The sequence below is a fragment of the Phialemonium atrogriseum genome, assembly GCF_030411735.1.
Source record: "Phialemonium atrogriseum strain 8032-3 unplaced genomic scaffold QBC33scaffold_49, whole genome shotgun sequence".
Taxonomy (NCBI): Eukaryota; Fungi; Ascomycota; class Sordariomycetes; order Cephalothecales; family Cephalothecaceae; genus Phialemonium; species Phialemonium atrogriseum.
The window spans coordinates 87,128-100,586 of record NW_026848186.1 but is presented as its reverse complement, the minus strand read 5'-3'; the positions used below and the strand labels follow the sequence as shown (position 1 = coordinate 100,586).

Sequence of the window (13,459 nt, the reverse complement as noted above, 5' to 3'; positions counted from 1 at the left end):
GCCGCGGGAAAATCTCTTCCGTTCTTTCGGTTTTAAACCAAAACCGAACTCGCAACCTGCCCCCCCCCCCCCCTTTCCCCCCCCCCCCCCCCCCCCCCCAAAAAAAAAAAAAGGCGGGCTGCGCAATCGTGGTGGTTCCCGATTCTCCCCCTCGGTTCGCTGGGCTGGCTCAGAACAAGCGTCTGAGTCGGCAGGAGCGTATGCCTCGCGCTGCTTCCTCGGCAAAGCGACAGAACGGCGCCGCCAACAGCCGCGACACCAGACACGAGAATGGCCTCGTAGGCCCCGGGAAACGTATCACGAGACAGAAGAGCCAGAGCCAGTTCGATGGCATCCCTAAGCCGGCTATCGACCATGCCGCCGCTCCGCCTATGCCTCCGATGCCCTCCTCGACTACGAACGGTTTCGCACGGCACCACGACGACATGGCTCCCGAGCGCAAGGAAGTTGAGACTCTGAGGAGGGGCTCGGTGGGCACCCATTCCGAGTCTTCCTCGGCCGACTCGTTGACCTCTCCGCCCGCCCACCCCCTCCCCGAGGAGAGCCACCGGTCCATCAACGTCAACGATGCCAAGAACACCAACGTCCACCGTGACCCCGGCCCGCTCGGCCTCGCCTACACCGTCCTCCGCTCGTGTCCTCTCCACGACACTATCGCCATCCTTATCATTCTCATGCAGGTGTCACCGGTCGCCCTTACAACCATCTACATGCTCTTCACCTTCCTCACCTTTGTTCCGCCCGTCACGACCAGCTCCGGCCTCAGCATAACCGAGATCTTTGACGGAAACCAAGGGACCCCGTCTCTGACGACGCTGCTCTGCATGGACGTAATCATGCTCGGGATATGGTTGTTCTTGTGGGCCCCGATGCAGCAGTTCATATTGGATCTTGCCCAGGTTGTCATCTCCCTGACACTAGGTGGCGGAGGGGCCTCGAGACAAGGGACGGCGAACAATATTCTCCTCTCGGTTGCCATCGTTGGCTTGTCCCACTGGACCCGTTACTCCAAATGGTCGACCTTCACCCCGCTGAACTCCATGTTTGGTTCCAAATTCTTCACTTCAGGCGCCGATGGCGGCCCCTTCGAGTCCACTGTTCGCTCTTTCGAGAAGAAGAGCTCACATGGATGGATACGAAGCATGCTAGCCATCCATATACTTACCCAAGGTTTGGTGCGGTACATACGGGAGTGGTATCTGAGGAGAGAGAAGCGGGATCTGCAGTCCCAAATCCAGGATCCCGAGGCCGGGAAAGCGCCATCACTCCCCATCGAGGTTTCGACCGACGCTGGACTCGCAAGCCAAGATACGGATCCCAGCCAACCACCGAGCAGCACGACTTTTGTTTCCGGGAAGAAGAGGCGAAAACAAAGTGCGCAGGTGCGGATACGGCAGCCACTCTGGGCCGCCCTCGCGAGCACGAAAATCGTCATGGTCAAGGAGTATGAGTTATCACACGCAGCATCGGAATCAGCGGGATCGAACGCCACCGATATTCATAACCTGGGCAATGCGCCGTTCAACACGCAGCCCGAACAAATCTGGATCGGCTACGTCGGGTGCGACGAGGTCTGCTTTAGCACCAGCCATTTCCCGGATGCAGTCAGCACCACCGACAACTACGACGAGGATAGCAAGTCCGGGATCGATACCACGAAGCCCTTCTACGTCAGAGTCAACAATGCCACCTGGCAGCCAACCCGCATCATCGCCCTCGAGGAAGGTGAGGAGGAGGAGCCGCTCGGGACGCGGTGGACGGGGGATATCTACGGGCTGACGCCGCTGTCCAGCTACGAGTGCGAGTTCATCAGCACTCGGACCGGCGAGGTTCTCTTCTCGACCAGTGTCAGGACCATCCAGGCGAAGACCAAGGATTCCGAGGTGACAGCCAAGGCGCCCAGTGGCCAGCGGTCGCACGTCCGACATGACTCGCCCGCAACGACGCTCAGGGCGTCGATTGCGGCCTCTGAGGCGAAGCTCGCTGACGAGAAGGCAAGGCTGAAAGCCGCCCGGAAGGACAACAACCGCAAGTTGAACGCCGTCAAGAAGGAAATCGAGAAGCTGTCAGCGGCCGTCCAGTCGGCAGGAGGGAACGACGAGAAGCTCAGGCAGAAGGTCGCCCAGAACAAGATCCAGCAGAAGCAGGCGGAGCAGTCGATGCGCGACCTTGGGGACGAGCTGAAGGAGTTCGAGACGGTTCCAGAAGAGCTTCTTGGCCAGTATCGCACAAAGCAGGCCACTTGGACATCGGAGAAGGCCCAGTTCGACGGGGCGCGTGCCTCGTTCAAGAGCTTCAAGAGCTCCATCGACAAGGAGATCAAGGCGGTCGAGGAGGAGCAAGCCAGCCTGAAGGGGAAGCGCGGTAAGATCGCCACGAGGTTAGCCAAGGTCGACAACGAACAGGCCCGCATCACCGACGCCAACGCCCGCGGTCTAAACGAGGCCGAGCGCCGCCGCCAGTTGCGTGCGGCGCTCGAAGCCGATGCAGCCCGCATCGAACACCATTTCCGCGAGCGGATCGACCGAGCACGCGCCCTCAACACGGATAAGCAGACGCATATCCAGGGCATGGCGGCTCAGATGCAGGCCTACCTATCTAGCTTCCAGGACGAACTCGGCCACGAGCAGGGCTCGGCAGCAGCGGCAGCAGCAGCAATAGCAGCCCCGACATCAGCTCCAACGCAGTACAACCCGATTCCTTGGGTCCACCCGGCTACTGCCTACACCCAGCAATCGATATGGCCCGCCACCTCGATGGCCCCCCAACTCCCGGCCCTCCTCCCTCCCCACCAGTTCTCACACTTCCAGAATCCGCTCCAGCCGGCCATCGGCACGCCCCCGCACAAGACCAGGGGCCGTTCCTCGTCGATGCTCAGCGACGTATCCGGCTTCACGCAGTCGAGCGACGAGGACGCGAGTAACCCGACCATCGCGGCCCGGTCGACTCACACGAGCGGCCACCCGAGCCTCCACGGCACGCCTTGCTCTGTCTCCCGCGGCCCGCCCGGCTACGGCTTTGTCCAGACCCCGCAGCGCGGCTACGGTGGCTCGGGATCTGGATCTGGCTCCGGCTCGGGTTCCGGTCTCGGGTCGGGACCACCCAGCGTGCGGAGTGGGAGCGGGAGCGGGAGCAGGAGCGGGGGGAGCGTGCGTGATCCTACGAGTCCTATTTGAGAAGATGGGCGCTGGTTGGAGCGTTCTGGGTGGAAGATGGGGGGCTGATTGCAGATGTGCATGGCTGGCTGGCTGGTGTTGTGGTTGTCCCGGTTCGGGATGGGGCCCCGCCCGTCCGAGGGATGGGGATTAGCGGAGCGTCGTCCCGCCGCTGCCGGGTTGGGTTAGCTCCTGTGGCTTGGCTCGATGTAGGTAGACTGACTCGATGATGTGCGTGTGGTGAATTCAAAAGTTTTCCGTCCTTCCATGTGGTCCCGTGCCTTGTTTGAGCATGCTCTGCTCTTTCTGTATCGTCTGTCCGCGTGTCGCCTGCCCCCCTTTCCTCCCTTCTCTTGAGGTGGTGGACACATCCATTGGACACCTCACCCGTGGTCCTCACTTCGACTGCCTCCCCTCCCACCTGACGTACCTCGCGCATCCGTGATAGCAAGCAAGCGGAGGATAGCGCGTCGAAATCCGTACCACGCACAATTGGGCAGGGTCATGTGCAGCCACGTCGAAGGGGCATAGGTTAAGTAGGTGACTGTAGAACTCGGTAGCGAGCAGGATTCCTTGGCGTAGTTCCGGTCTTGGGCCTTCGCTAGAGTGACCTTCTAGCCCGTCTATTTTTGGCATGGCAAGTTCCGTAGCCAAGACTGGGCGGAACTGAGGTCCAGATACATAGTAGTAGATTCTTGTCTGGTTAGGACTGTTGAGATGGCTTTGCTGGGGTGTCTGTTGTAGCCCCTGTCCTGGTAGTTTTGAGGAGGGTTATGGGGAGGTAGGACTGCTGAGGAGTGTTCTCGTGTTGATACTCTGGATTCGCAGCGCGCTGTGAAGCATGCGGGTTCAAGTCATGGTACCCTTCTGAGCTATATTCTTGACCTTCTGCCTTTATCTTCTATTTCGTGCTATTCATGGAATTACGCCTTGCTGAGCCGCATAGAACTATTACTAGATATATACACCTTGGCTAACAAGTGACGAGTCCTAAAACATGCCTGTATATCCTAGCATCATCCCAACTCCTCTATAGCACAACCCCCCTGAGTAGAGGTAAGCAAAAGCCTACTACTCATCTATAAGCTCTCAACAATCTCGTCAATCCACAGCTTGACCTTCTCGGCCACCATCTCACTGTGATCTACACCTCGTTAGCAATCATAATGTCCCCGTATCCAGGGCGAAACCGATCCGGTTACGAGGAGGGGGTCACTCACTGATACAAAACGCATGGGGTATATCATCCTCATCCACCACGATCCTCGTCCTCCCACGCCTCCTCCCCTCCCCCTCTCTACTCGCATGCTCCCTCCTCTTCTCAATAAACCGATCCCGACATTCATCAGCAACCCACTGGTCCTTCTCCCCAAAGTAAAAGAAGAACTTGGGCACCCCCTCCTCCTGATCCACCACCACCCCTCCTACCTTCTCCCCCTCCCCGTCCTCCCCGCCCGCTACCTCCCACAACTCCTCAGGCCAAACCTCCTCCCCGATGACCCGCATCTCGTCCGCCCCGAGGTGCAAGGCCTGCCGGATCCCGCCCCGGCTGCGCAGGAACCGCGCCGTCACGCCCGCCGCGGCCCGCGATTGCCTACCCCCCAGCGGGCCCTGGAGCAGGAATGACAGGAGCGCGTCCGGGGCCAGGGACGCGGCGGCGCGGGCGAGGGACAGGGCTGGGGTTAGGAGGGTTGGAGCTATGGTGGAGGTGAGGAGGGTCAGGCGCCTGCCGGCGGGGGAGAGGGAGATGTGGGTTACGGTTGGGAAGAGGAGGATGCCGGAGGTGAGGTTGAGGCCCGGGGGACGGCGGTGGAAGGTTTCTAGGAGGATGTAGGCGCCTACTGAGTGGCCTATTAGGATGACGTTGTCGAAGGGGGTGCTGTGCCGGGGACCCGGGGTGGGGACGGTGTGGGAGGTGAGGGCGGAGAGGACGTGCTGGATTTGGGATTCTAGGTCGTGGGGGGGTTGGTGGGGTTCTGTGGCGGCGTTGTCGTCGTCGTCGTCGTCGTCGAAGCCGGCGAGGTTGCGGCCGTGGATGTGGAGAGCGGTGGGGCGGGTGGTGGTGGTGGTGGTGGTGGTGCTGGGTGGCCCGTCTAGGAGGGTGCGGAGGGTCGAGAGGAAGGGCTCGTAGTAGTCAATTAGGCCCGGGTTTCCCGTTATGAAGTAGATGAGGACGTGCCGGGTGTTGGGGGCTTCTGCTTGGCTGGCTTGCGGCGGCGGGTGTGAGAGGGTTTGCGGCATGTCTTCTGACAATCCCGGGGTTGGGGAGAGATCAATTGGTTGATAAGAGAAAAGTTGAGTACGAACTTTAAATTAGATGTGAACAGCAAGCAATCAAGCCTATTTAGTTGTCTCCTTGTTGCTGATTCAGTATCGACTTCATGTCGGTGGATGAGCTACGAAACAAGAGTCAAGTGGGTCAAATTTTCAGTAGCTAATAGAGGACAGGTAGCACCCGGATGCGCCTGGATGGCGACTAAAAGTTGCCGAGGCATCATCAATTCTTCCTGTGTATCCCATGTCAATGCGAAAATGTATTATTCTCAAGTATATGATTGAAAGCTAGGAAGTTCAAGTAGGAAAGGGAGAACGGAAAATGTAAACAAATAAGGAGGATGTAATTAGAGTATCAAGAATGATCTGCAATTAATTGCAGCTCATAATATGCTAGCCGACTTACACCTCCCGAGATTACGTGCAGTCCTTGGTACATTTTCTCAAGCCTGCTCAGGCGCGAATCACCCTATGGTAGGCACTTACGCTGGTAGGTTGCTGATAAGTTACTACTCATAGGCAAGGCAGACTCGTGGAGAGGCCGATTCAAGAGGTATAAGACCAACGAGGAGGCTATAGGCCGTCTTGTCTGGGATGAGAAGAAGCGGCGATGATGACAACTATGAGACTGGTCTTCTCATCTCTGCATGGGGCTATAGGATGAGTTGTCAAAGGATTGGTTCCAAGCAGGCCATAAGGAGGCATAATGCATAAGAGGCCCAATCAGGTCATCTACGTGGGCTACTCTGGAAGTGTCCATGAAGCCTTCCAGGTATATGAGACCAACTTGCCCCTGAGGCAGGTATGGATGTGAAACTCCTTAGCTGGTTACCTCAAATATGCCTCTCTGTGCATTATCCATACGCATTCTTGACCGCCAGACCGCGGGCTTCAAGCTCTTGGTTCGCCACTTCTCTGCGCCCTTTTTGGTGGGCCTGTATAGTATATGTGTTCAGCATACTACTTGTCGATATTTCAAATGGAAATCAACCATGCCAATTAATTAGGATCTAGCAGATGGAGGTATAGGAGAATACGGGGCCTAGAAGTGGCCGCTTCGCTGTCTTTCATCAAGATTCATTTACTTTCCAACTGGTCAAGAACCTGGCTCAGCCACCAAGCGTGGACCCGAACATCGTCGGTAAGCTCCGGATGGAAGCTTGTCCCAAAGACATTGCCTTGCCTGACAGCAACAATGTCGGTCACATGGCCGCTCGACTCGGCCTCGACCTCACCTCCCTTGGCTCTCACAGTCCGCCCAGGCAGAACGGCAAGGACATCGACCCTGCTCTTGGCCTGCTCCCTCCCCTGCTCCTCCTCGCCTACCGGCTGCCCCGCGCCGTCGCAAGCCAACAGCTCCTCAACAATGGGCGCCCTGATGAACACGCCCGGATAAGGCGCCGGCGGCGTGTTGCCGTCTCCGCCGCCGCCGTCGAGTTCCGCCAGGAAGGGCAGGTCCATGTCGGCGACGAAGCTCTCAATCTGCCTGCCGAAATGGTTGCGCTGCACGCGGACGTCAAGGCCGCCGATGAGCTCCTGGCCGCCCTTCTTGGTCGCGTTCGCCTGCTCGGCGAGGACGATGAGACCGGCGCAGGTGCCCCAGACGGGCTTTCGATCGATCCTGCAAGGGGGGGGTTAGGGGGGTCAGCGCGGCGAACGTTGTGTAAGAAGACGCCCGGGTGTGAGGTTAGTTTCGTGGCTTGAATTTACTTGACAAACTTCCGGAGGGGCTCGAGGAGGCCGGACCGGGCGGCGCTGAGGACAATTGTCGTGCTCTCGCCACCCGGGATGACGAGGGCCTCGCAGCGCGAGAGGTCATCGGCGTTCCTGACCTCGATGAAGTCCAGTTCATGGTTCTTCTGCTGCCACCTGGACCAAGATTTCGAGGCTCTAAGATGGGCTGCGGCCTTGACGAGGAGGGAGATGTGTTCCTGGAAGCCCCCTTGAAGGGCCAAGACCCCGATGGTCACAGCCATGACCGGGGAAGAGAGGGAGGTGTCGTTGGCGGGGAAAGTGACGATAATAGTAACGAGGTAGGTTATCAGTTATGTAGGTCCCCGTGTAACAGTAGAGTAGCTCCCCCGTTAGCCCCCTAAGTCGACTACCTGGCACCTGGCATTTTCCATTTGCCGCGAAAAAACTTTTGCCTTCCCGATATCGGGCGTTTGAGTCATTTTGACTTCTGGAACCTCGATAGGTAGGCACGATAGGTACATTGAAAGGGACGATAAGCAACTGGATAATGGCACGAGTGGATAGTCGCGGCTTTAGGGTCTCCTAGCATGCCAAGATGCATGAAGCATGTGCTTTCTTGACTCTTGGTCCCTGAAAATCCCCGCAATTCTTTTTCTCGCGCATCGCCCCATCCTCCAATTGTTGTATTTCAATTCGGCCCCGTTGAGTCACTCAGAAGCGGTTCCACCAAAGTTTTGTGCTTCCCCTTTCCAAACCCGGCCACTCTCTCTTGCCTCTCATCGTCACTATCCCCTCTTCTTTCTCCCCCATCCTCACATATAATAATAAAAATGGCCACCACCAACGGCTCCTCCGCGACCGCTGAGCCCGCCCAGGCCACGACAGTGGCGGACAAGAAGTCCTTCACTGTCAAGGCGGGCCTGGCGCAGATGCTCAAGGGCGGGGTGATCATGGATGTGACCAACGCGGAGCAGGCGCGCATCGCCGAGGAGGCCGGTGCGTGCGCGGTGATGGCGCTGGAGCGGGTGCCGGCCGACATCCGCAAGGACGGCGGGGTGGCGCGCATGTCGGACCCGGAGGTGATCCGCGAGATCATGGCGGCGGTGACCATCCCCGTCATGGCCAAGGCCCGCATCGGCCACTTTGTTGAGTGCCAGATCCTCGAGGCCCTCGGCGTCGACTACGTGGACGAGAGCGAGGTGCTCACCCCGGCCGACGAGGCCTTCCACGTCGAGAAGTCGGGCTTCGGCGTCCCCTTCGTGTGCGGCTGCCGCAACCTGGCCGAGGCCCTCCGCCGCATCGCCGAGGGCGCCGCCATGATCCGCACCAAGGGCGAGGCCGGCACCGGCGACGTCGTCGAGGCCGTCAAGCACATCCGCACCGTCAACGCCGACATCGCCCGCGCCTCGGCCGCGCTCCGCGAGGGCGGCGACCCGGCCATCCGCGCGCTGGCCCGCGAGCTCGGCTGCGACGCCGCCCTGCTGAGGCAGACGGCCGAGCTGGGCCGCCTGCCCGTCGTCAACTTCGCCGCCGGCGGCGTCGCCACCCCGGCCGACGCCGCCCTCATGATGCAGCTGGGCTGCGACGGCGTCTTCGTCGGCAGCGGCATCTTCAAGTCGGGCGACGCCGCCACCCGCGCAAAGGCCATCGTCGCCGCCACCACCCACTTCCGCGACGCAAAGGTCCTGGCCGAGGTCAGCAGCGGGCTCGGCGAGGCCATGGTCGGCATCAACGTCGGGACCATGAGGGAGGCCGACAAGCTGGCCGGCCGTGGGTGGTAGTTCTGTTGCATTTACGGGGGGGGGCGGGGGGCTACAAAAGAGAATTGAACCAAACACAGGAGACAGGAGTCTTTACATGTGGTTGATATGACAGGGGCTTGATGATCTTTGTTTCTGTCGGCAATCTGGGCCAGAGTAAGTGCCGAAAAGGAATCCCTCGCCCGTATCGCAAGGAGCACAAAATTTAGATGTCTGGGTAGTCTGAGCCACGATTTGCATCATAGCAGTTATTTGGTATTTGGGATCAGTTTTGGGAACATAAGACAGCCGAATATTCAAGACCGATCAGCCTTCAGAACTCATAGCACTGACTTACCAGGTTCCAGGTCTATATATGCCAGTCTGGGCAGGATCTAACATCTTCTCAACCACATGCAAACCGCTTCCAATCGATCAGCCCTTGAAGAAGATTATCCTATCTCAAAGAGTGTGACCAGCCATTCCCTTAGTTTTATGAGACATTCGGAAATTCTGCTTGTTGTCCATGTCGCTATCTAACATCTAACAACTCAATCAGTTAGGATTCAAAAGCCTAGGAAGACTATGGGCCCCTGGGCGTCTCGGCTGTAGGTTGTTGTCGGTTTTTCCTGTATCTAGGCTTTCTTCTTCGCCTATCACCATCTAAGGACTAGACCACTGTTTTACTACCATGGTTACCGCCCAGACAGAACCCCAGTCAAGAATATGGAGTCCATTCCACTTGCCCCCTTGCCTTGTTTATTTGCTGATGGTGTAATTACACCTCCTATTTCCAGGGAAGGCCCACGGCTTGCCCTGCTCCAGCGGTTGTTCTCACAAAAGGATCCTTGCTAGCTTCACGAAGCTCAAGGCCATAAACGCTAAGCGGGAGTTTCGCCAATTCTGGTCTTCGATGCTGATCTAGCCCCGGGACGAGCCAACGCCATCAGATGCCGACAGGCGCCTGGATATGAGCAACACTCTGGATTATAGCCTCAGCGCTAATCGGGGACATATATTCGTCTACTGCACTCCAGGCCTATGAATATCGACCCTTGCCAAAGCCAAGGCTCTGCCCTGCAGCTTCCGCGGGCATGAGACTGTATAAGCATCGGGGAATCTTGGCTTTCTCGGGCCAGCGGGAACTTGAAGGCAACGCTCTTCAAATCTGTGCTTTCTTGAGGGTCGTCCGGCCCCTCGGTGGCAAGTATGTTAACATGTGGTAGGAACCGTTGCGCGGTTGGAGTGGCCAACAAACACGTGGTTACCGTGTGGCCAACTTTGTATTAAACCGGAATTGAATGGAACTTTGGGGGCATTGAAACCGCCACGATCAGTCTGTAAAATAATTTGGGAAACTGGCTAACTCTAAACCTTCTGATAACAGAGCTGTAGACCCCTGGAGCAGTGGAGGGTGGCGTACGACGTCTTAGCCACGGTTAGGGGCCTCCCTCGAATGGGCGAGACCGGTTGAATAGCTGAAGGCTTATATAGAAGCCAATACAGCAAAGGCTGGGGTGTGTAAGGTGCCAGGAACGGCGAGATACAATTACTTGCTCGGACACACGATGTTCCCACTCCTCACATAGGGCCAACCATTCTGGCACCGCTCAATGTAACCCGGTTATTGGATATCCAGCCGAAATTCCGGTACCGACGGGATGAGATCATGGTTTTAGAGAAAGAGTTCGTCTGTTAGGGGGTATCGTGGAGTACCAGAAATATAGCAAACTGGGTGGCTCGACGGCAGCGTTGGAAATCTCTGGGGGTTTGGTGGCAAAGTGGCTCGAAAGGCACCAGTGAGGGAAGTGCAATATCGGCTGTAAATTGGTACTAGCGGAGGAGTCCAGGCTCTCGACGGGATTCCGTCCTGTTCGAGACCCTGCCGTCGTCAAAAGCTTGTGATGGAGACATTTACCCGGGAACTTGCACCAGGTCATGGGAGTTTAAACCTATAATTAGAAGCCCATTAGATTAATGCCTAAATGGCGGTCAGGTCCAGCAACCGTGATATCATGACACGGACTGTTTTTCTCGCCAGTCAGGGCCACCAAATGCCCATCCATCACGCCAGGCCACTATATCCGCGCGTTGAAGCGAGCTGGGTCCGCCAACGAAGGCAGGTTTACCCAGCCATGTCCCAGGGAGAGGAAAGCAACGTCGGGACATCAGGTTTCTGTATCTCTATCGGTTAGTGCGTCATTGTAACCTTGTCTGCAGTTCACATCGGCCCTGATTGTAGGCGTGTGGAGATGAAGTTCCCCCCTCGCGCCCTCGCCCCTGGCCTCTCAGGGGCGGGGGCCATGGACTATATATCGCGGGGCATATCGCGATGATGGGGCAGGATGAGGGAACCCGAAGAAGACCTTATCTCAGCCTCCTATTACGAATTCCACCACCAAAAGTGAAGACCACCCCGAGTTCGGTGGACCCTCTACAAACACACCCCTCTTCCAGACCAAAATTAGATCAATATCGTCCCAGCCCGCAACATGAAGGTCACCATTTCCAGCGTCCTACTCCTGGCCGCCGCCACCCCGGCTCTAGCGGCCAACTTCCTCGGCTCGTGCTCGGCCGACTCGGTCGTTGTCGACGGCAAGATCCTCACCGCCAAATGCCGCACCATCAGCGGCCAGCTCAAGTGCACCAAGCTTGACCTGAACAACTGCCTGAAGAACACATACGGCAGCCTGCAGTCGGACCCGGAAGGAGACGGGTGAGCACCAACACCCAACACTTCCCCTCCCCCCTTCCTCTTTGCTCTCTATCTCGCCCTTCTCCTATGCCCCAAAACAATAGAGGGGGGGGGGAAATAAAATAAAAGCAGCAGGGACTAACCAAGTGGATGAACAAAAACAACAGGCCCCACTTCGGCGACCAGTGCTACAACTGCAGCAACGACAAGACCACCAGCGGCATCCTGATCGACAGCCCGGGCCTCCTGCACTGCCAATGCGACCCCGGCACCGGGGCCGCGAAAGCCAACTGGCCGACCGCCATCTTCGACATAAGTAAGACTTGTCCCTTTCCTCCTTTTGCCCTCCAGTCCGCGATTGTTCGGGTTGGGAGGTGGTGATATGGCAAACAAGAGAGTATCCGACAAACAGATTACTGACATGCCCCCTTTTTCGCGCAGACACCATCGTCGACAACTTCAACGGGAGGCTCGAGTGTTACGGCAACAAGGCCAAGGACTGTTAATTTGTCTGCCTTTGGGAACATCAACGCGGGTCGGGTCGGGTCTGGGGAGGCGATATATCAAGAGAGTGGTGGGAGGGATATCACTTCACAAAACAAACTTCGCAGGCGTATAACCGTACCTTGTCAGGGCACCGCTCAGAACTTGTGGGCCAATTTGCATTAGGTCGTTGCATCAATGTCGACGGTTGGGGGGGGTGGGGGGAATTTCTATAACTTTGTTGTCCAGGTAGTGTTCGGGTCGGAACTTTCTGCATCAAGCTAGGCATAAGATGAAGGGGCAACTAGTCCAGGGGCAAGCTGCTTCTTTATTTGTGTTGCCACATGTTTGGTCTGCACTTGATACCACTGTCCTTTGGGTTTAATACCTAAGGCGTGCTGATCCAGTGCTTCCAGTTAGTTAATTAGGGGTATCAACAATATGTACAGATACAGGGCATGTTCAATGTCTAACGAACTGATAGACCGAAGGCGGTCTGACGGGGTCCTTAGGGTTGTCAAATATCACAGTCGCAAGTCATAATTGTTCGGGGATCGCACGAGTGTCGAACATTGGCAACATTATGTGCTGTTTCGCGAGAGAAGAGCCATGTAACTTGTAAACTCTCCGAGGACCAAAGGTAATCGTATCTGCGCTGGCAAAGCAGACTCGATGAGTAACTGGATACAGACTCAGAAACAAACCATAGCCATTTATAAGATCGCTTGAAGGGTCTGCTTCGAAGCCGGAAGGTAGTTGCCTCGGGCAGTATAACGACAAGCTCATTGCCAGCTAGAAAGTCGACGACAAACCAACGAGTTCTTAGAAACCAACGCATACGGGGAGGGCATTAAACCACTCGAAACCACTGTCAAATGAGCAGGTGAGCTACAGCACGCTGGAAGATAGGAAGCATAGCCTTGCCATTTACTGGTCCAATATCTTCGGCTAGAATCACTCTTCGCAAAATACCATGACCGCCAATTCAACGCTTGTCACGGATGATCAACAAAATAGGAAACGAAGCCCCAAAACGAAAGAAAGCCGGACAATTGTATATGACGCGGTTTAAGATAGATGACTGCTAAGAAGGGGAGCATCGAGAATAAACAGGCCCCATTAGGGCAGCTCGTGGTCAAGGGGAGACCATCCATGGCTGTATTGGGAATGGTTCAAGCAATGACTTGACAGCCTCTGACGCTCAAAAAAGGAAATACACAGGTCTGTACCCATCTGGCCTGGCATCAAGGCCGAAAAATGGCAAGTTCCGTGGATGCCATCATTTTGTTCAAGACGGGGGAAGTCGAGCAGCCGCTAGCCAATGGAAGAAAAGCGACTCGGCGACGGTAGTATAAGTAACAATCATTCCCACGTCTCATGGATAAAGGGGGCGGGAGGGAATATGTACTTGAGTTGTG

At 56.8% G+C, this 13,459-nt stretch overlaps 5 protein-coding genes across 5 annotated transcripts; 3 read left to right on the top strand and 2 right to left on the bottom strand.

The window, feature by feature from the left end:
• Window positions 1-99: 99 nt before the first annotated feature.
• On the top strand, window positions 100-3,417 carry QBC33DRAFT_553132 (uncharacterized protein). Its single transcript, XM_060429370.1, has one exon. The coding sequence runs from the start codon at window positions 201-203 to the stop codon at window positions 3,174-3,176; it is 2,976 nt and encodes a 991-aa protein (XP_060278204.1). The 5' UTR covers window positions 100-200; the 3' UTR covers window positions 3,177-3,417.
• Window positions 3,418-3,969: 552 nt separating this feature from the next.
• QBC33DRAFT_502106 (uncharacterized protein) lies at window positions 3,970-5,548 on the bottom strand. The gene is made up of 3 exons (XM_060425714.1): window positions 4,584-5,548; window positions 4,376-4,556; window positions 3,970-4,299 (listed from the first exon to the last, which is right to left on the bottom strand). The coding sequence occupies exons 1-3, from the start codon at window positions 5,394-5,396 to the stop codon at window positions 4,235-4,237; spliced, it is 1,059 nt and encodes a 352-aa protein (XP_060278203.1). The 5' UTR covers window positions 5,397-5,548; the 3' UTR covers window positions 3,970-4,234.
• Window positions 5,549-6,400: 852 nt separating this feature from the next.
• QBC33DRAFT_553126 (class I glutamine amidotransferase-like protein) lies at window positions 6,401-7,681 on the bottom strand. The gene is made up of 2 exons (XM_060429369.1): window positions 7,140-7,681; window positions 6,401-7,050 (listed from the first exon to the last, which is right to left on the bottom strand). The coding sequence occupies exons 1-2, from the start codon at window positions 7,403-7,405 to the stop codon at window positions 6,507-6,509; spliced, it is 810 nt and encodes a 269-aa protein (XP_060278202.1). The 5' UTR covers window positions 7,406-7,681; the 3' UTR covers window positions 6,401-6,506.
• Window positions 7,682-7,756: 75 nt separating this feature from the next.
• QBC33DRAFT_296815 (pyridoxine biosynthesis protein PDX1) lies at window positions 7,757-9,072 on the top strand. Its single transcript, XM_060423381.1, has one exon. The coding sequence runs from the start codon at window positions 7,955-7,957 to the stop codon at window positions 8,903-8,905; it is 951 nt and encodes a 316-aa protein (XP_060278201.1). The 5' UTR covers window positions 7,757-7,954; the 3' UTR covers window positions 8,906-9,072.
• A 2,078-nt stretch (window positions 9,073-11,150) lies between these two features.
• On the top strand, window positions 11,151-12,104 carry QBC33DRAFT_296802 (uncharacterized protein). Its single transcript, XM_060423380.1, has 3 exons — window positions 11,151-11,579; window positions 11,726-11,874; window positions 12,000-12,104. The coding sequence occupies exons 1-3, from the start codon at window positions 11,356-11,358 to the stop codon at window positions 12,062-12,064; spliced, it is 438 nt and encodes a 145-aa protein (XP_060278200.1). The 5' UTR covers window positions 11,151-11,355; the 3' UTR covers window positions 12,065-12,104.
• The last annotated feature ends 1,355 nt before the right edge of the window (window positions 12,105-13,459 follow it).